Source organism: Paramormyrops kingsleyae, chromosome 13 (genome assembly GCF_048594095.1).
Source record: "Paramormyrops kingsleyae isolate MSU_618 chromosome 13, PKINGS_0.4, whole genome shotgun sequence".
Lineage (NCBI taxonomy): Eukaryota > Metazoa > Chordata > Actinopteri > Osteoglossiformes > Mormyridae > Paramormyrops > Paramormyrops kingsleyae.
The window spans coordinates 8899961-8921808 of NC_132809.1; the positions used below are offsets into that span (position 1 = coordinate 8899961).

Here is a 21848-nt window from a genome sequence, read left to right on the forward strand (position 1 = left end):
TTTGTTCCTGCAGATGCGGGATTAAAACCTGAACGTTCAGGAGGGCGCTTGGGGTATGAGAGGGTGCTTCGCTGGAAAAGTGACACCTTATTGTCACAACAGAGCATCATACCGATCATTCTGACGAGACCGTCTTCATAAAGAATGTTACTGATCAGACGCGCGCTCATGTTCGCTGAATGGGCAAAAAACGCCATGAACTAATTAACTAATGTAACAATAAAGACACCATGCAAAAGAAAACCTCCGGATGCCGTCACATAAATAACAAAAATAAATAAATAGGCTACTGCGTAAAAATATGCCCAAATTTTTAGTGCACGTTTGCTAAATTTAAAGGTAGACAGACCGATCACGTTACTAAATTACAGAACTACCCGCTAAATAAAATAAAGGAAGATACTGCAAGGACTAAAAACTGGGGTATTAATGGCACTGATCGCCCTACTACAATGAATTATTACTATTTCCATTTATTATAGCCCACGAATACTGTTGTACAAGTATTTAAAAACTTTTTACAGAATTACTGTAACATTATATTTAAAATATTTATCCATGAAACGCAGAGTAATAAAGTACTGATGTGCGATTTTACCCAGTGTCCGGACCTGGCCTCTTAAACACCTTGAGTTAGAAGAGCGGCACCTTGAAAAGCGGGATGGGGTCCTGCGCCGGCTCCGCTTGGAAATCCAGATGCCTTTAGAAGCGCACACTGCTTAAAATTTAGTCCACTGCCTGGAATAATCACACTTACAAAATCATTCCTACATCCAAAGCAGACGCAGGTCACGTACATGAAGGGCACCGGCGCGCGTCTGGTGTACATTCTGAAGCGCGCTTTCACCAGGACAAAAACAGCGTTTTGCGCCCCCTGTCGCTGTTTATAGGTAAAGGTCTTGTGTTTTTCAAGGGAACATTTTAATCGAATTTTTGGTTACGTGCATTCCTGTTTTTCCGGACTGCTATTTCAACATTGGAATACGCAGCTAGTGCTATAGCAGGCTTAACATCATACACTGGCATCGATAAGACAAAATACATTATGACGCTAACTCTTCTGTGACATCCCCTAATAAAAAATAGCGGAAACGTCCTCTGGTCACCCGTACTCCCACCGCTAACTACATATAAAGTCGAACATGATGGAAGAGAAAAATATGGGTCAGGTGCTGGATTCCCGCCTGGTTTTCTCTTAAAATGTGAACCCGACACACTCCCTCAGAAAAACCCACGTGCTCTCCCAGCAGTGGGGAGAGGGTCCCTTCAGGTCTGGTGCATGGTGATGTCAAATCAGTTACAGACACTATTACATGCTGCTTTTGGAAAGACGACCACAAAAACCTCGAGTAACCATGCACGGGCGGCAAACGAAAATTCACTTAAAATAAACAGGGAATCCTTTATGTAGTCCTTTATGTTTATGTAAATACGACTTCAAGTACGATTCCAATTAAAAACCAGCCTAATGAGGACTTTCAGGTGCCTTGCTCATTCTCATCGCCCTTACAAAGCTATATATTTAAGTTGCTGCTCTGTGCTTTTAGTCTCCTTTTACAGATAGTCCAGCAAGGCGATTTGTAGCGAGAGCCCTCAGCAGCCACCAGCCTTTGGTTACTAAGAGCGTGTTTTCAGCGCCAAAAAAGCGGTAATGACGGTCCGATTCAGAGTGGAGCGCCTCAGGTACCAGACCGTGGAGCCCGAGCTTGTTTTCGACATTGGGCATGCAGTGCTGCCTGAAAGTCTCGCTCTGTTAGCAAAAGAAAAAGAATCCCACCCAAAAGGAGAAGGGTTTCTGGGGGCCCGAGGTGCTTTGTTCCACTAGGCCAGTGGAGTTGCCTAATTTGACTTGATAAATGAACACCATGCTTCACTGAGCACACCCCCGGCACGCCACCGCCTGCAAGGGAGACGTCTGCAGCGCAGCTCGGCTGAGAATCAAAGCCTGCAGCTCATCCGCGAATATTTTTGGTTTCAGTTAGAAGCTGCTGCATTTAAGTCAAAAACTGTATTCCCCCCACTTTTTCACAAATTTTCCAGTTAGCCCCTACATCACTGAGCACAGGTCATGGGAGACTGAACCCAATTAGACAGCACTAATGAATCCCAGAGCTAGATGATCTATTCACATAATAGCACGAGGATTCCGAATGGACCGATGTGTGTTTCTTTGGATGCGACTGAGTAGCAGCAAGGACCCAGCTAACGTTAAAATGCATGGCAACAACACTATCCACCTGCAGCACAAACATCCTGAATGTTTTCAAGGCCTATCTTCAAACATTTCCATTAAGTCCTGCAGTCACATTCAGGTGAATGTGTCACTTCAGTCCAAAACAGATACAGTGGTACCTCAGAACTCGAATTTAACCTGTTCAGAACTCCGGATCGAATCCTAAAAAGTTCGACTTTTGATTTTTCCCCATAAAAAATAATGGAAAACCAATGAATTGGTTCCTGGCCCCAAAAAATTACACCTAAATATGTTTTAGCATTTAAACACAAAATGAACCAGATAAAACAAGAAGAGCATATACTGTACTAAACACATCTAAGCACATTTATCAAAACCTATGGAAGAGGATTAGGGCCATCATGAAAATATTATTTAAATTCTGACTTTAATCTCAGAATTCTGACTTTAATGTCAGAATTCTGACTTTTTTCTCAGAATCCTGACTTTAATCTCAGAATTCTGAGATTAAAGTCAGAATTCAAATAATATTTTCATGGTGGCCCTAATCCTCTTCCATACAAAACAGCAATTTGTAAATTAAGTAAATAAATTTATCCAAACAATGTGTAAAGTTAAAAAAAACAATTGGTATTTTCTATAACCTCGTCTGCTTCTTCCGTGTGCCACGCCCCCTCGTTAACCCCGTGTGGAATCCTCGCGTGATCAGCTGTTTCTGGTTGTTGTCATTAGTCTACCGTATTTAGTTCCCGTTTCAGTTTGTTTCCCCAGTCTAGTCATTGTATTGTCCGTCTGCGTTTTGCCTGCCTTACCTGTAATTAAACCCCGTATTCCCCGATACCCTGACGTCTGCGCCTTTGTCTCAGTTCCGTCCCCACTCGGCACGACAATATTATTATAATTAAACGTATTAATGGTTTATTATTAATATTAAAATAATTAATATTTTAAAATATATTTTATTATATAATAATTACTGTTACTGTCTATCATTGTCTAAATTTTTACTGTCTAAATATATGTATTCAGCTAGTGTAAACATGCACGATGCTATCACAGCGAATGCGAGGCTGAGACTGAAGCATGAGACTGAGGTACCTATGTTTCAGCTGAGACGTGACGCAGGACTCATTTCTCCGCGCATACAAGCTATCTTAAGTTGGCGTTCACGGTTTGACTTCTGATGCCTTGTCCACACGTAGACGGGTATATTTTAAAACATACCTTTTTCTTGGGCTTTTGTCCATATGTAAACCGCGCCTCAGGTCACTGAAAACGTAGCTTTTGCAAAACTCCATCCAGGGTCAGGGACGGATTACGGACCGGGCCAGCGGGGCCGCTGCCCAGGGGCCCTTGGGGTGCAGGGGGCCCGTGGGGCCCCTAGCCCAAAACAATTTGCAACGCTTATCAACAATGTATTTTCGTTTGTCTATTTTAGAGGGCCTACATTCTTTGATCCTCTGCCTACAAGGGCCCCTGACCCTATAGGGCCTCTGATGGAAACATGGAGGGAGGGCGTTTGGCTGCCAAGGGCCCTTGAATTGTGGTGGTTGTGGTGGTGGTGCTGGTGGTGAGGGGGGGGGGCCTCGCGAACGTTTTGCCCAGGGGCCCACACAACCCATAATCCGTCCCTGTCCAGGGTGAAGATTATAAGATACTCCGTTTTCAGTGTCGACATGAAGACAGGGAAAACTGAGTTTTTGGCTCGAAACGTCAGATTGTGCGCCGTTGTCCACTTTGTTTAACGTCAGAGCGTGCGCTGTTTGCTGTATACATTAGGCGAGTTTGAGCAAGGGCAGACTTAGCCAAAATAATGCTTGTGCTAACCTTGCTGACAGGACTTCTTACATGTGTACAGATAAATTTTGAGTCACTCTCGCATTATACTGATCAACACAGGCGTCAGAATGTGCGCCATGATTTTCAACTTAACAGGACTGGCAATTAGGCTTCTGATTGGCTAACATGGCAGTAAGGTTACAGTTATAATGCTGCGTTTTATTTGGCATGCTTTTGACAGCGCATTTTAGCGGTTTCATGTGGACGGAAATTTTTTAGAAGACAATGTTCGTGTGGACGGGGATTTTTTTTTAAACAGAGGAGGAAAAACACCGTTTTAAAATATACCCGTGTATGTGTGGACAAGGCATGAGATTCAGATCGAGTTCTAGGTCATTTTTTTTTCGAACTGGTTGGTTCAATTTTTAAGAAATTCGAGTTCTAATGAGTTTGAGAACTGAGGTACCACTGTACATAAAACGCTGGGCGTGGCCATTTCCTGACATTAACCTTGTATCATGTTACACAGCAAAACACAGTGTGGCGATGGCTGAATGTGGTATAGTACAAAATTATAGACAGGAGGAAACTTTAGTCAAAGATTTTTTTAACCATTTCTCCTTCGGTCATCTTAACTGCGAACTTTGATCTGTGCAAAATCTAGGAAATGAGAGTTTTCTGAACCCCCAATAACATGATTCATTTATATAACAATAACAAGTTCAGGAGGCAGCATACTGGCTAGCACTGTTGATTCACGCCCCTAGGACCAGGGTCCGAGTCTCCGTCTCCCTCGTCGTCATGGCGCCTCCTCCAGGTTCTCAGGTTCCCCCCACAGTCCAAAAACATGCAGAAGAATTGGAGGGACACACATTAATCTAAGAATTGCCTATAGATGTGAATGGTGTGCGTGTGCCCTGCGATGGGTTATTAATGGGATAGGCTCCGAACCCCGGTGACCCTATGCAGGTACAGAAGATGAGTGTATGATAAATTTTCCTTAAAGTAACAGTTGTGTATGGCAGTATGATTATCTGCTGTGCTAAGCAGTTGGAAGATGAATGGATGGACGGTTATCCAAACATGGTTCAGTTCTGTTTATGTTTAAGCACAGCTGGGTGGGGTAAAGGTGGGGACCTGTTTAACGTCACCATACGCAGCCCGTTTCTCTCTGTTTTATCTAATTTGATACACTTCACTGGAGTTCCTGTTGAGTAGGTTTTAGAAGTAGAGATTGCTTTTTAATGAGCAACACTATCTTACAATTATAGTCAGGTGACCAAGCATCATATGATCAACGGCCATAATTGGAGAGTCAGACTGCAGTGCAGTCATATTCACATTGGCAGCCATAGTCAAAGGCTTCTGCTGCTACAGGGAAGTTTTGAGCATTAGGTGAAGAATATCTTCATCAAGAGCTGTGATTAGTGGGTGACTCCTACAAACTGGCATCTGTGTATAACAGACTCTTCTGTGCTTCACGACGGCTGGGCACAACCGTTGCCCTCCACCTATTAAGTTTAAAGTTTATACCGCCTGGCTACAAGGTGCCAGGGATTACAAAGGGGCAACTGCAGTCATTCCTCATACTGGACTAAAACACAGTGACATACACCCCCCAGTGAACAGCGAGCCAGCGACTGGCAGTTTAACTCACTGTACATTAGCTTTCTTGTCAACTTACTGTACTGCTAGCTGACAGAATTGTGCAGTACCTTCCCGCACTGGCAGCGCCCCCTACTGTGTGAGGAAGAATTGCAGAAGCAGCAAGGCCAGAGAAATAGCAGAACCCTATGCACAGCTTACGGAGGCCTTCCTGTCCCAAAGCTGAGCACCCGCAGTTCTCCTCTGCTCCTGGGGTAAGCACGCTCCAACATCCTCACTGCAATACAGCACTATTAATCTGGCCACCAGTTTGTGGGCAAACTCCATGGGGAGAAGCTTATGCATATACTTACATTTTAAAAATACACTGAAAGAGCAAAGGTTTGGGCCAATTAAACCAAGAAACATTAACAAAATCTGTATGTCTCTCCTAGTGACGTACACAGACTTTTGGTGGGGGGTCCTCGAGCAGAGAGGCGTGGCCAACTGGTACTCATTGCTGGCCTGGGGGGTGTAAATTTTCATGAGATTTTAAGTGATTGTGGGTTATAGAAAATACCATATTGGAATATCATGGGGGGGGGCACTTTCATTTGTTGATGTGAGAGGGGCAGGTACCTGAATACCAGCTGTTCAGTGATTAGACTAGTTTTAGTAAAACTAGAGTTTTTCTAAATTTACATTTTATAAGAAAAAATGCAGATATACAGTATTGAAAAAATATTTAGTTTCATTTTCAACAACCTTCCTAATATTTTCATGGCCTCCATAACACTAACCCATAACATACTGTCCCGAACCTCCAATGTCATTAACGGTCAGAGAAAGAGGACAGGCTGTTAGAAGGACGGGAGTTTGGGGGCCCTCTGACGGCGGGTCAAGACACCGCGGCACGTCTGGCGGCACCGGTATCAAACAGGAAGGGAAGACGCTAATCATTGCAGCTGTGTCCAGTATGAACTAAAATGTGTCCGTTCATAAGCATGGTGCTGTGCATTCACAACAGGAAGCCTAAACGAGAGTCAACGAGCCGGCATTTCCACAGCAGTCCTTGGCAAAACCTAAAGTCCTCCGCAGACACTGGGAGTCAGTTAAAATAAGACTAGGAGGTTAGTAAACAAGAGCAGATGTCTGAACGGTGTATTCAGTACCACTTGCTAAGTGCTCGGCATCCTGGTAGTGCTGCGAGATGGGAGATTGGGTGGAGCAGAGGGCATATTGCGGCAGAGAGGGGCTGGACATTACAGTCCTTCCCCCTGCGCCTCTGCTCGCTTGCCTTTGGAGAGCCTGTTCAGGCAGGAGTGGCGGTAAGCTGTCCGGTCCCTCATGTCCAGCACACAGTCCCGCACCATCTCCGCGAACACAGAGGGCCACAACTTGTTCAGTGCCTCCCCCTTGGTGTTGGTGTCCAACGCCCTTTGCAACAGGCTGCGCAGGTATTGCTGGATAGCCTCGGCCCTCTCCAATGCCTCCACGGCGCCCTCCTGTGGCAGGGGAGAAAATGGCAGGTTGGCGTGTGCTGATGAGCACGATATCTACCTAAGTTCCGTGGGCATGACGGCACTTAGATGAGCCTTAAGCGGAACAGCGGTCTGAGCCGGGCCTCCAGCGGGTGATGCTGACCTCCGTGTTCTCCACGGCGGCGTCGCGGGTCGGGTAGGTGAACAGCGAGCGGCTCAGGCCCTCTCCCAGCAGCTTCCCATTATCGCGCAGCTCCTCGGGACTCTGCCCAGCCCGGCGGCCGCGGCCGTCTAAGAGGAACTGCAGCTGACGCTTTCTGCGGAGCATCATGGGAAAGAATACAAGCCAGTGACCGAGGAAAAGTGCAGTGAAAGTATGAGAGAGGATGGAGTACCGGCATCCATCTATCCATTCATTGTCTGAAATCACTTTTCACGGGGGGGGTGTGGGGCCTATCCTGGAGGCTACGGGAGCAAAGCAGGGAACAATCCAGGATGGGGCACCAACCCATCACAAGGCACCGGGGAAACAGCATTCAGGGCCCAAATAAGGCAAACGAGTTTGCGCTACTAAATGTGAGATGACTTATGTACAATTTCAAGACATTTTTTGCATTCTTACAAGTTCAAGCTGCCCCTAACAGTGTCCTGTGAGGAGGAGAGCAGACAGCCGGACTTTGGTATCACAGTGTATGTAGCAAGCTAGGAACAGAAGAACAAGAACTATGAAACACATCCATCCATTCATCCTGCTACCGGTTATCCAGAACAGAGTCAGGGTGGAGCTGGAGCCCATACCAGGAAGCACAGAGCACGAGGCGGGGGGCACCAGTCTGTTACAGGGTACAGGGTATGCACATACTCACACAGAGTAATTTAGGGACACACATTAATCTAACTGTCTTTGGTCTGGGGGGGGGGAGGTGAACCGTCGCAGCCCACACAGGAAACTACAGTGGAAGTGGGATTTGCTGGAGGCTATTGCAACCCTGGATGTGTGTGGTGACAGACCTGCCGTATCACTGTACCACCGGACAAAAAACAGCCTGTTTTTAAAAAGATTTTCAAAAACGCTATAAAACATGAGCTTCGCTTATATGCGGAATGGGCAAATAGGCTCTCCACTAAAACCTAAACCAGTGTACACAGTCATACAAATGATGTCTGAGGATTACACAGTGGGAGATCTTCTCAAGCTCTGGAAGAGAACCAAAGCTAAACAAATGAACAGCATTGAAAATAAAATGATATACAGAACATAATGATATACAGTTTACAATGATTCGACGTATAATATTTCAGCCTTATGGTGGTGCGATAGCGATGCACAATCGGAAGTGATCCAATTAAGTTTTGATCCGTTCCCTGTCTAGCGATACGCTGGACGACACTCTACTGATGCCAGCTGATGGCAGCATCACCATGTATTTCTTGTGTTTAAACACATACTGATTCAGTACCAATAGTCATTAATTTATCATATCATATTCATATTTGCTGTGATGAGTTTGCGCCCCATCCTGGGCTGCTCCCTGACTTGTGCCCATAGCCCCAAGGGTAAGACCCCTGCTACCCTGAATAGGATACGTGGTTACAGAAAATGGATGGATGGATATTCATATTTGACTTATGGTATTGTCAGCTTATGATTGGTTAATCAGGATGTAACCCCATCGTAAGTCAAGTCGCATCTGTACGGTGTAATTTATCAATACCATAAAACCGTAATTCCATTTGAGTAAAGCCCATCTATAAAATACCATCAAAAAGATCCACTGTTTCAGACAGACAGCTTGGACACATACTGCCTGCAACAATTACAACCTTTATCGGAATCCTGACAGCTCCCTCTAAGCCCTGAAATGCCCATGTCAAGCTTCCAGCAGAACAGCCAACTGGGGCGCGACTCCAAAACTGACCTTTTGTTGGCGTCTTGCTCGCAAACACCCGCATGACCATTTTCAGCTGTGTGGCTTCTATAAGCTGAGTGGACATCCGAAGCGGATACAGCTCTGGATTCTTCCATCCTATTCATCACTATTATCTGCCCGGAATACCGGGCTACACCGACCTGATCCAAACACTCCTGCCAGAAAGCTTAAGTGCTTTTTGTCCTGAACGAAGGGCCTGAGCAGTTGATGGGATCAGCCTGCCTCTTACTGAGACAGGAGAGGGGTTTGCGGGAAGCACTGAGAGACTGATTTACATCCACATATATGGACAACCATTAAACACAACTGGAGCCGCGTCCCAGAAAAGCGAGCCGGGGTTTATACGCTGCAAATATTCTTTGGGAATAAAGTATTAGAGCAGCCAGAGATGTCTTGGCAGTGTGGCTTTTGACTGTCGTTCAGCATGACAGAATTTTCCATTCATATTTTAATGATGGTGAATGTAATGACAATTAGTGACAGTGAACACTGGGACAAAATCTTATTTTACAGGAGCAATTAAAAAAAATAATGTCTTAACAACAATTGATCTGGTGCTTTGGGGAAACAGACCAAAATAAGTCTTTGGTCGCTGTAAGATCTACGTGGGGCTCTCATTGAAGAATGAACTTGAGTCATGTCCGTCGTGCACTAAGCAACCAAGTGCTGCATGAGTTATTTAAGAACTATTACAGCACACAGGACGGAGTACAGTATGTATGGCTCTTAGCTGAACGTTATGAGTCTTAGGCCGCTGACAAGGGGAGCTCTGAATCCGACATCATTATAAAAAAATACAACAATTTCAAAGCAGCAGAACAACACCTAATTTCCTGTTCCACGTGATCAAGAAAGTTCCCCATAAAATGAATGGCAGGTTTGGAGTCCTTCCACGTTTTGCTGAACTTATGTTGCAACAGCAGTCTAGGAGGACATGTTTAAAGACTCAGACAGATATTAATAGTACATCAGCACAGATGAGGTGAGACCAATGATTTTACTTTGCTCGTTTGGGTTTGGCTATTAATCATGATCATGAATCAGGACCGATCAGGCCGATCGAAGGATGCCAAATGGCTTCCGGTTCAGAGGAAGCTGCCTTACCGTCATCATGTCAGTCCACATGCCACACACACTACAAATTGGACTCACCTGGACTCATCCAGTAACAGCAGCAGGCGATAGTGTGGGGTTTCAGTGCCAGTGACATGACCCAGGGCTCCAAAGAGTCTCTCCGCCGTGATCACGTCCTCCAGGGTCACCTGTCACACACAAACCCATCACGCTCATCGCTCGACAGGAGGCACCCCAAAACGTGGGTCATGAACAACCTGGAACCGACCTCCTGGCCGTTGATCTTCTGCAGGTTGAAGTGGCTGAGGCGGAAGATGACGAAGGGCCGCCACAGAACCAGGTCCAGCACCGGGTTCCCGTCGGGGTGGATGGTCAGCTGCTCCAGGCGCCGGACCTGAGCCAGGGCGCCCAACTGGGGCAGCCGGCTGATGTTGGTCTCGAAGAAGATCAGGTGCTGTCAGGAACACAAACAGGAACGTTGAAGGAACACCACCAAGCCCTGGCCCACAGCGCCCCAGTGCAGGGGTATCCCAGTGGACGATGGCCCGCGACCTCACCGACAGGTTCGGGAACTTCACCCTGATGCGGGGCAGTGTAGGAGCGATGGCGTCGAAGGGGATGTAGCGGAAGGCAATGACGGTGACAGCGCCAGCGGTCTGAGCCCCCCAGCCCCGCTCCAGGGCCTCCAGAGCCCCCAGCCCGAACAGGCGGAGTGTGTCACCATCCAGCTCAGCCAGGTGGCTGTCTGACAGGGACAAGCTCTGCACACTGGCGCCCCCTGCCTCCGGGGACCTGCAATCACCACATACAGCATCACACACGGCCAGGGACAAATCGTCCAGCAAAACATGATAATCGGATTATTTTCTCTTGATTTGCAATTTTTTTTCTCTCCCTAATCATACATTTGCAATGAAACTTTATTTTTAAAAATAAACAGAATGCATAGACACTATTAAAGTTACTGTATGTCAAAATACAAAGGCAACAAGAAAATAAGACAATAAACAGTAATGATAACAATAAAAACTGCAAATGAGAAAGGAACAGTATGTACATATAAGCATGTAACCCATGGCTATTCAAATCACGGCCCTCAAGGTTCAAGCTGATTTTCCAGCCTTCCTTTAACCATGAGCCGGGTGTGAAGCCTCTGGCCAATCAGAATCAATAATTATTAAACTAACTACCTGGCAGAACGGAAAACAAGGCCTGGATTTGGAATCAAGGGCCAGATTTAAAGGCACTGATATAACCAATCAAGTCAAACTCATCAGAGGTGCCCATTTGCTGATCTGCTCCAGATTCCCCCTTAATTCATGAAAATGTAAGGTGTAAAGTTAAATAAGATCAAATGTGAGAGAGGCCCAGTGTGCCTCCTGACTATGACAGCCAGTGTCAATTATCTTTCCCGATGGTGTGTTGACCTGACCGAGAAGTGTCCTATTTCAGTTGTTAAATTCATGGATGCCTAAGCTGCTGAGTTGTAAGTGACCCATTGCCCTCTGTTCCCCATCCAGCTGTCCCTACTTGATGTTCTGTACATTCCAGGTTTCAACCGTGATTCTTTCTTTGCAGGTGTGGATTTTCTTTTCCAGCATCACAAATGGCCATTTCAGAGGCATCGAGGCATGTTAGAAAAACCAGCCGTACTCTGAGGAATACATAGCCCTTCTTCAGTAGCAAACTGAGTGACTTCTGACCAGAGGAATTCAGCTTTCAACTCCACACTGTTTTCCATCCTGATATCTAACCATAAGGTTTCCTGGTAAGGTGAGGAAGTAGCTGATCTTTGACATCTTCAGCTGTTACCTTGGTCCTTGAGCAACATGGCAAACCATGTTGCTCATTCATATCCTGGAATGAGCAAAGTCCTGATTTGTCAAAAAAAATTGCCAAAACCCCTCTAGATGATCATTAGGGAGAATTACATGGTTTCCCTCCTGGCTAAATGTAGTACTTAGACAATCTTACCCAGCATCCTCTCTGACTTTCCCCCATACTTACAAAGAGGTAGGAATAATACTCCCCATCTAAAAATTAGATTTCTCTGCCCAGCACCTGTACACAGTAAATCCTGCAGTCCACATGGTCTTGCACACGCTGCCTCTAAAAACTCATCAGGGGACCTCAAATTCCTTGCTTCTCCAAACACTTAATGGCCCAATTTTAAAAAAGCACAATAAGTTTAAATTTGGGGCAGCCAGGTGACCTGTGCATTTGCTTCACTTTAAGATGGTTTGTCGGTCTGATCCTTGTACACTTTCCTCCCCAATGTGGGACACATTTCAGCAATAAATTTAGGTGGTGGAGCTGAGAGTGTCATAAATTGCAGAAAATTAATCCAGGCTAAAATATTCATCTTGACAACCAAAACCCTGACTTGTAGAGGAACATGAGGAGCACGCCATCTCTATAGATAATACTTTTATTCTTCCTGCCAGGAAAGCTTTCCTGAACACTGGCTAGCAAACATTACACCCCCTAACCAGAGTGTGCCCTATGTAAGTCTCAAAGGTCCAATTCTTTCAAAACAGGCCAGGAGAAGTGAGGAGCCAGCAGCCAATGTCATGTCCGTGGTGGTGGCAGCGACTCTCATGTCTGTCTCTTGTCTCACGGCGGATTGGCGTTGAGGTGGCCGATTGCCATGTTGCCATAGAGCCCCGCCTGGAATGTGGCGTCCACTTTCAGCTGGACGGCGTGACGATAACTCACTCCAGTCATAACAGAGGACTAAGTCTACATCAATCTCATGTTCATACACAAAGCAGATTACAATAACAATCCCAGCTTTATGAGACTGTCCAAGCTTGGTAAATTACAGAAAGTCAGCCTGTTCAGTCTTCTCAAAAATAAACATAAACCAGAATTAGTAAAACATATTTTGAAGAAGGACTGGATGAATATGTGTATCAAATGTAATTCAGGAAAATTTTATCATTTTAAGAGTGGTTCAATCGTTTTGCAAGGAGCTAATGTTCTATATTTCAAGAGTCCTCAAAGTCTGTATGTAGGTGACAAATTAAGGATCTTGAATCTTGAATATTGGTGGCCCCCCGTCCAAGGTCTCTGGGGCTCAGTTTCACTGTAAGTCTACACAGGTTGATGGAACAATTTCCTTCACACTCACCATAAATCTTCCACCTCTCTGATCCTTCCCACTACTGCAGCTGTTTTTCCTAAAACACTCACTCCTGCTAGTTTTCTCCATACAATTACTAAAACATTTCCCAGATTTAACGTTTCACAATGACCTCTCCTTCTTCAGGCCTGCAAACTTCCTACATTCATCATTTTGATGCCTTAATGATTTATATTCTTCCCGCCGGTCACCTTGGTCCTCTTAACTTTAGGTAAAATAAAATATAGTTAGTGGGTGTGCACTAGCTCTAACACTAATTTTCTGGAAAGTTTCAGGAACACATTCTCTCAATCTTTTGTCTTTGCGGCAATCACAACACAAACAGATACAAAGAAAACAGTTCAAGCGCTTTTCATTACCAAGAAAAAAATGTCTTCATAAATTCTTCAACAGATACTTTGGAGACAGACCCACAATGGAGAGAAACACCCATATATGCACAACATGCACACACTCGACCTCAGACAAATCTAAAAAATACACTTCACACTCACAGGGAACCAAATTTCAACTCGCATTCCATTTCCCAGAAGAACAGCTGGGATACTTCAAACACACACACAGAAACTCATTCATCCTCGCAAACTGTCACACTCACCCTGATACGCCAACATGTAACTCATTTTTCTAGCAACTCCCAGTCAAACACAACACACTAAGAGGCCAGCAGCATGCCCATCGTGTCATACATCCATCTTCCTTTCTGATATCATCAGTTTGATTGTGTTGAATGGAGATGAGTTCATATGTTTGCCTTTGCAATGTAAAGCTGCCAGTCAAGCCACAATCAGCACCATCATTAACGAGGCGCTTATCAGCTACAATTACTGATCCATTCAAAAGTAACAAATGAAATGACAAGGATGGAAATCCTGTAATCAATCAGCTGTTTTCACACTAAACCGGACTATAGTTCAGTGCACAATTTCTCTTATTCCAAGAATAATGGAAAAAAATAATTAAAGGTTAGATGGGGAAAAAAAAGAGTTTTTTGTTATACTTTGTCTTTATTGACTGATATGATAAATATTGTCCTCACAAAACACAAAGTGTGATATAATCCATCAGGGGCTGCAAAAATATGAACCATCTGTGGATCCCCGAGGAACAGGGAAACACTGCTCTACATGCATCAGGGGTGGAACTTAGGATTTGAATCTGCATCCTCAACACTCACAAGCTTCTCATTTTCCCAGAAAGAGACTCTGAAGCGGGCCCCAGCTGTAGCTCTGCAGCGATTGAGACACACTGAGCTGGGAGGGAGCAAAAATGTGCACTGTCTTGCAGGGAGCTCAGAGGAAGCAAAAAAATTTACCCAAATTTCACCAGCCACAAAGCCAAAGTCTGTGGTTGGTCCCCCTCGCTAAATGGGACCTGGGATGCGTGCTTGAAGGATCCGCACACCGAAAGAAGACAGCGACACTGTATTCATCCCTGTTGAAACCTGGAATGTACAGCTCAGCGAATTCTCTTTTTGCTGACCCCATCTTGCTCTCCATGACACAAACAAACAGGTGAGAGCTTGGGGGTGGAGTCACTGCACAGGGGCAGCCAGTGTGCAGTGCCCCTGGAGCTGGCTGTTCAAGTCCTTGCTTAGGGTCCCACCAGTGGCATCAGTCTGGCGGCCCTGGGATTTGAACTGGTGACCTTTGTTGACCTTTGATCATGGGCATAGAGTCACATGCTGAGCCACATACCGTCCCCCAACTTACCAACTGTATCCCAGCATTCTTCTATCCTAACGAGGCAATAACGATGATTTAAGACTCATATCTACCAGATGGAACCTGCATTCTGCTACAGCACCTCTTCACAGACCTCGTACCTGGGATCCCGTGGGCTACTGGGCCGACTGGTGCGTATTCGTGCCTCGCTGCCCCCAGCTGGTCTCTCCGAGGCTCCGGCTGGACACGTCAGCCTGCAGAGAGAAACCAAGTAATAATCTCAGTCACCCGACCTCCCCCTGAACCCCCCGAGTCCCATCCAACGTGCTACAGGCCTGCACGTACTTCAGCTCGTCCGGGGAGAGCTGCTGGCTCGGCCCGTCGCTCTGCTGGGGGGGGCAGTGCTCAGGGCTGCCCTCGTCCCTGGAGCCAGATTGGGCTGGCAGCTCCAAGCAGGCCTTGAAGCCCTCCCACTGCTGGGCTGCATTGCGGATGGCCTGACGCCGCTTCTCCTGGAAGGACACGGGTCACACGAACACACACGGGTTACACGTGTACACACACATACACACACACACACACGCGCCGCCACCATCCACATCATTACCCCGTTAGGACCAAGACGCTTTACCATGGTAACTTTATCACAAATCACATGGTTACTACTGCGTGACCTATAAGGTTCATAAACTGCACGAGGCATTAAGGCTGCAGCAGGTTTCCCGCTTTAGCACCCAGTGGTGGAGAGACGGAGAGGCTGAGCGTAACTCACACACTTGCAGAGGCAAACAGGCCCCTCCCACAATCTGTCCACACTCGTCCCATAAACCTGAGAGCACTGCGAACATGGCACTACACAAGTATCTAGGGCGCTTTAAATACCTGCTCGCCATGTAGCTCTGGTGATGATGTACACAGTATTTGCTCGTAATGGTGTCGTACTTTAACTTCCATAGTCCCCACAGCAATATTTTCTGTAATACTTAACTGGAGACTTTTCACAGTCACTCAAGCATTAACTGTCAGGGAGGCCAGCGCATGAAAGTTTCCACCTGTCTGGCTCAGAGACACCGGCAGGTCATCACTACGGGATGTAACCACGTGCACGGACCATCGTGTTTAACCCAGGAAGCGTCTCAAAAGGGATAGTGACGAGCTCGAGCAACTTGCCAGAGTGATCATTCTGGCCCGCTGTGAGAGAAAACGATAGCGGATTGCCGGCTGTCACTGAGATGGCCGGTCGGCCGGATGGTGTCCGCTTGACACCAGGGTAGATGCTCTTTGGCGTAGAGACGGCCCGACACACCGGGAAGGACAAGGCGGCACTGCGCCCCCACATCCTGCTGGCCGGCAGTGTGATCCAGTGATGTAAGCAGCTTCGAAACTGACCGTGCTGCTTCACACAAGCCCAGGCAGGGACAGAGATAAAAGCCACGCCGGGGTCCAGCGCCCCCACGAGCCATGGGACCCGCACCTCAGCGTATGGGACACACCCTTACATAGGCCATCTGGCTTCTGTTCTCATTTGGAGGAAAACAGGTGATGTCGTGGTACACTGAAACTTTCACCAATACCGATAGGGTTAGGGTTAAGCTGATTTTATTTTGTGGAAATTGGAAAAAAATGGCTCTACAGGTTACATATTATAAACAGTTTGAGGGCCGGTACTTTTGTGAATGAACCGACAAAATCCCTCGTCCTCCATTATTGAAAACAGCTTTCTGTGCAATACAGCCACCACTATTATTGTACTAGTCGTGTCTTTAGCTCTGGTACTGCTAATGTTTAAATATCGGTCGGCAACATCGGCCAAGACTGAGTAAACGGATGGATACCGATATTTCCGACATCATTAAGATAATGCAGAGGCAAAGATACACTTCATTAAACATTAAGAAATAAATTGCATCGGGATACAAAACTAAATGCACGTCACTCATGCATTGGTGCTGCTGCAGAATCGCTTGCAGTGAAACACACTGCTAGTGCTTTAAACGGCAAGGCAGACCCACACCAGGCCTAAAAGGAACAATTCACACACCTACTCTGGGAAACGAAGTCCTTGAATTAGCATACATGAGCATCAATCTCCACGAAGCCCTCCTGCAGGTTGGGTTAACAGGAGACATGGCTGATGTTTACCATGGTGTCATAACACACCAGAGACGAAATATTAAAGAGGCGGGCGACAGAGGGAAGGAGGGGGCAGCCCAGGCACTTCGAGGCTAAATCAGGGCTACCGGGTCCATAACAATCACCCAGCCACAAGCCCAGGCATACAGCTCCACTAAGCATCGATATTCCAAACCTCAGCAAACTCGTAATTCACCTGAAAGCACCCCCACCACCTGCAGAGAGAGTAAAACGCCCCCTCCATTAAAAAAAAGACCAAGTGGTTTCGGGGGCTCTTAAATCATGGAGAAGCAGCAGCCAAGGTAGGGAGACTGCAGTCATTTTTCTATATATCACTACACCCTGCAGTAAGTTTCCTTCCTCAGGACACGTCATAGGAATGTCATAGACTGACAGTGTATTAAAAGGACTATGGAAACTATCTGAACTTACAGTAACAGCACAAAATAGTTTAAGACAAGGCCTACGCTGCACATTGAGGATGCTGGGAGGCGCTTCTCAGATCACTTAAAGCTCTCCTTCGTGCAGTCATGGCACGTGTGATCAAATCACCGCAGCCAGTGGGCCGACACTCACAGTTCCAGCTCTAGCGTGCCACAGCTGATCACAGCCAAGACTCGCTGAACTCTTACGTTTTAACCCTCCGTCTAATCACCCATTTTTCTGGGTGGTTCCTACTGACCAAAAAGCCTGAAATTTGAAAGTGTCTTGGTGAATCTTCAGGGTATTCTCCTAACGAGATACATCAAAGAGATACATCAGTATGATCATGTCTCCATTCCTCATTGGAACCTTTAGGAGAAGGAATAAACAAAAGTGTAGGAAATGAAGAGGTAAAGGCCTTTCCAGTGAGCGTACCTTGTGCACTGCATTCTTGTGGCTCTCTCTCTTCCGTTCCTCGTCTTTCCGCGGTAGAACACAGGCCATGTGCCCCTCCTGCAACAAAAAGCACACAAGTTCATCAGACCATTTTCTGCATGCACTGTTAGCCCAATCAACTCAGCACTGAAAAGCACACTGACATCCATCCATCCAACCATCCATCCATCCATCCATCCAACCATCCATCCATCCAACCATCCATCCATCCTAACCACAGCTTCTGTTTACGGTCACAGGGAATTAAAAATTTGAGTTTGCAATTTCAATAATTAAAATTTCTTATTATTAATATGGAGCAAGCAGAGATACTGCCATATTTGGGTCTGGCTCCCCCCCCTAATCAGCACTCCCCCAATCCAACGCCTTCGCCGCTTCATACCCCCAGCGTGAACAGGCGGGTCTGTGACCAGCGCCTCTGGCTGCAGGACCGGATGGCTGTCTGTCTATGCTGGACTACCTCCACCTCCCCATTCCCCTCCCCTGGTGCAAGTCACGACTTTTTAAGGTGTTGTGACCATGTGCTTATGTTGCTGAGGTGTTTTTTCTGTTCCTACATTATACTCCCTACTGGAGTACAGTCTGGGGGCTGTTTTTTTATTCTCCTCCTCTCTCCTCATGTAATTCTGTTTTCTCTGTTCTTCCTATATCCCCCGTCTTCCTGACCTGTCTACCCCCTATTTGTACATGTATGGTCGGGTTGATGGCCAGTTTTTCGCTGGTACTTGTGACTAGTGACATGGTATGCAACAGCAATAAAGGGTCATTCTATTCCATACATTGTCACCTTGAATTTCTATTTTCCCCTCATCACATTTCATCTCCCCAGGTCACCTTTGACCTCACCGCACCCCTCTGAAACGCTGCCACAGTGCCAGCAATTTTACAGCCTGAAACATTAAATCTTGATTTTGCCTGCCCTCTGTTCAATGCCTCCTAGCTCTTACTCTGGAACTATGTATGTAATAAACTATATAAAATTATGGGAATTTTCTGTTTTCACCCCATTGCTCTGCAGTCTGACAGCTCGACAGAACCTCAGCATACTGTCCACATTTTGTAGATGCAATAAAGTCAGACAGGGAGGTTTCCATCATCATCTTCTCATGTCTGATAAGCTGCACGTCAGGCAAACTGTCACATACATAAGTCCTGTATAATCTTCCATCTGCCCAAATGAAAATGTACTGATAATTGATTAAAACGTTTTATTCTTCATACTAGACACTGTACATTTAAACAGCACCTGTCTGGGCTTCTCAAATCACAAGGGTAAAAGCAGAGTGATAACAGGCTGCAGGTTTGCGCCTGTCGCCTACAGAGATGGTGCAGAGAAACCAGAGGCCAGGTACTGACTGCGAGTGTCTGGGCACCGAACCTTTTAGAAGCGCACACTTAATGCGATGGAGAGATCTTACAAGGCACACGCCGAGATCTGCATCTCAGCACTCATACTGCATCTGAAGGGAACCACCAGCGGGCAGGATGCACTCGAGGGCCAAGCCTTCATCCCTCCCTCAGATCAGTGTATGAATGCGTTCGGCTGTTTCTGAGCCTTAAAAACGACACAAACTCCACCCCTTCCTGGTATATTCTGCTTCTCCGAGGACGTCACTTGATACATCCTGTTCACACGATGGTTAAAGTCACCCATCTAATAACTCAAGCTAGCTGTGCATCTCTCCATGGCCACTGTGCTCCCCCAGCTAAGATGGGGAGTGGGGGGCTCTAAGCCATAGCCTGCCACAAGCTGAGGCTTTGCTATGTACTCTCTGAAGCAGTGGCCTAAGCGGGGGCTGAAATGGGCATCATGGAGACCACACATACACACACACACACACAGCTGCAGAGCCCCACCCTGACTTTGACAGAGGTGTAATCACATGCAGCATGACGTTTTAAAATGTATTAACATACAAAGCAGAAGCAGGAAGGAAGGCAATTGAAGCTAGTTAAGAAAAATAACCAGGATTTTAAAACACAACCCAGTGTAAGCAGCCTTTGTCTGCAGATAACAGCCCCCCCCCCACCCAGCCAGTAAACCCTCCTGTTTCTATGCTAATTCTATGAGTTAATGTAACTTTATAATAGCAAACCACTCAAACCCAGCTGCTCCAGGAGCATGACTGGTGCTCTTCCCCTTTGTGGTAAAGGCAAAATGACTTCAGGCCTTTCCTTGTCCCCCCCCCCGACACCCCGGGGACACCGGCAGGAGTAGTAATGCACATGTCTCCAGCGACCAATGGCCATAGATGATCCTGGAGACACACACCAAACGAACAAGAATCTCATTCCGTATATGAAACCAGCAGATTAGCAAGGACAGCTCAGAAAAGGAGAGACAGAGGAAAGAAAAAAAATCACAGCAGGCGACAGTCGCCCTTGATCAGACCTGACATTGTCTGCTGTCCTTATGCTACATTTCCACCCAGGCGAGCACAATACAGCTTTATCTGCTGCAGTCTGGCATGCTGATGCGGGAACTTCGAGCCTTTGTGTACGCAGACGCAGATGCACGCGCGCAGCTGACAGCTAGCAAGGCAGCGACAAGCCGCGTATCACGGCAACGAAGCGGGATCCGTCCTCCGCCGATGGGATGCCTTTCCCGGATAAAGCGGCGTCCGGACAGAATGTGACGGATCCTGAGTGGGATCAGATGCAGAGACGCGCCCCCCCAGGCGTTATGCAGGGGGATGGAGACCCCTGTCCCTCCTACCTGGTGTGGTGCCCGCTGGCGGGGGGGCGACGCGACTCCGGCGGTGGGCAGTGCCAGGCAGGAGGCGAGCGACGGGCAGCGCGTCAGTCCTTCCCAGCCGTGGCAGCCGGCAGCCCCCAGCATCCCCCTCGCTCGCTCTCTCGCTGTCCGCCCGCCCGCCTGCCTCTCAGGGAAACACAAGCGCCGGCTCGCGCATGCCCGGCCGCCGAGGCTGCTGCGAACAGGAAGGGGGGGTGGTGATGACGAGCCGCACGGTAATGCGGAGATCCTGACTGCAGGAGCAGCGCTGCGCATGCTGATGGCCAGTGCCGGGATGAAGGGCGGTAATCCATTGGGACACGCCCACACGTGTGAATAGCAGTGATCTCCCCACCATCGTAGGGTGGGGGTGGGGCAGCAGGAACATCACAACAAGATGCATTCAAATGCATGCTGTAATTAACACACAGATCCCCACCCGTCCAAGCTGACGTCTGCATGCTCCCAAGCACAGACACGCTGAGGAGAGAGGTTACAGTCTGCCAGGGCTATTAAAGACAGGACACGATTCCAGGCAAGACATTTAACATAAAGGTATTACGCACAGGGATATGAAACGATCAACTCAACTTCTTAATCACCAATAGCATTGTTTCCCAGTCTGGTTCTCTGGGGGATGGCTAATGCAGCAAAAACACGGACCGACTGTGGGTCCCCACGGACTGGATTGGAAAACACTGACCAATACTATGTTTTAATTAACCATTTTTCTTTGATACTTTAATACAATTTCAGGACCACAGATAAAAACAGTGAAGCAGATTTCCAAACTGCCCCCCCCCCCCTTAGGAAAGATCTGCATCATTATGCATTCCGTAACAGATATTAACAGATATCCTCATCTTTTGGGGGGGGGCACATCCCAGTGAGATTCAGAGGCCCCGACACCCCCCAAAGCAGCACTGAAGGTGTGGAATCACACTCCAACACCAGCATCCATTCAAACCGCCTCCAGTCTCCTCCTGCTCTCGTCCCATTGGCTGACGGGAGCGATGCTGTTCTGTTTCAACAGGATTACTACACGTCTCCTATCAGCACAGATGATAAAGTCTAGGAGCTAAAAGGTAAGAAAACACAGCCGGATGAATCCTTGGCCCACGTCGACTTGCGAGCCACCCGTATGAAGGTCCCCATGTTACCCGTAGACCCAAAAACCTAGCTGCCATGCATCCAGCAAATTACCCTGCAGCTTGTCCGGGACGACAACCAGCACTGCCTCACGTGGGTCATTA

General features: G+C 47.0%; 2 protein-coding genes across 3 annotated transcripts in view; both read right to left on the reverse strand.

Annotated features, from left to right (window-relative positions):
* The window catches only part of LOC111848223 (thrombospondin type-1 domain-containing protein 4-like), a 46512-nt gene extending 45714 nt beyond the window's left edge, over positions 1-798 (reverse strand). The window contains exon 1 of the mRNA XM_023820063.2: positions 599-798. The gene's annotated coding sequence lies outside the window, so the exon portion shown is untranslated. The remainder of the gene's footprint in view (positions 1-598) is intronic.
* Positions 799-5188: 4390 nt separating this feature from the next.
* Positions 5189-20832, reverse strand: LOC111848225 (leucine-rich repeat-containing protein 49-like). Of its 2 annotated transcripts, none has more exons than XM_023820064.2 (9): positions 20578-20832; positions 17841-17918; positions 15195-15361; positions 15011-15103; positions 10601-10835; positions 10312-10497; positions 10122-10231; positions 7202-7355; positions 5189-7062 (listed from the first exon to the last, which is right to left on the reverse strand). In XM_023820064.2, the coding sequence occupies exons 1-9, from the start codon at positions 20698-20700 to the stop codon at positions 6820-6822; spliced, it is 1389 nt and encodes a 462-aa protein (XP_023675832.1). In that variant the 5' UTR covers positions 20701-20832; the 3' UTR covers positions 5189-6819. The 2 variants fall into 2 exon arrangements, with proteins under 2 accessions (XP_023675832.1, XP_072554229.1); XM_072698128.1 differs by lacking the exon at positions 20578-20832 and adding an exon at positions 20254-20432.
* Between the last annotated feature and the right edge of the window lie 1016 nt (positions 20833-21848).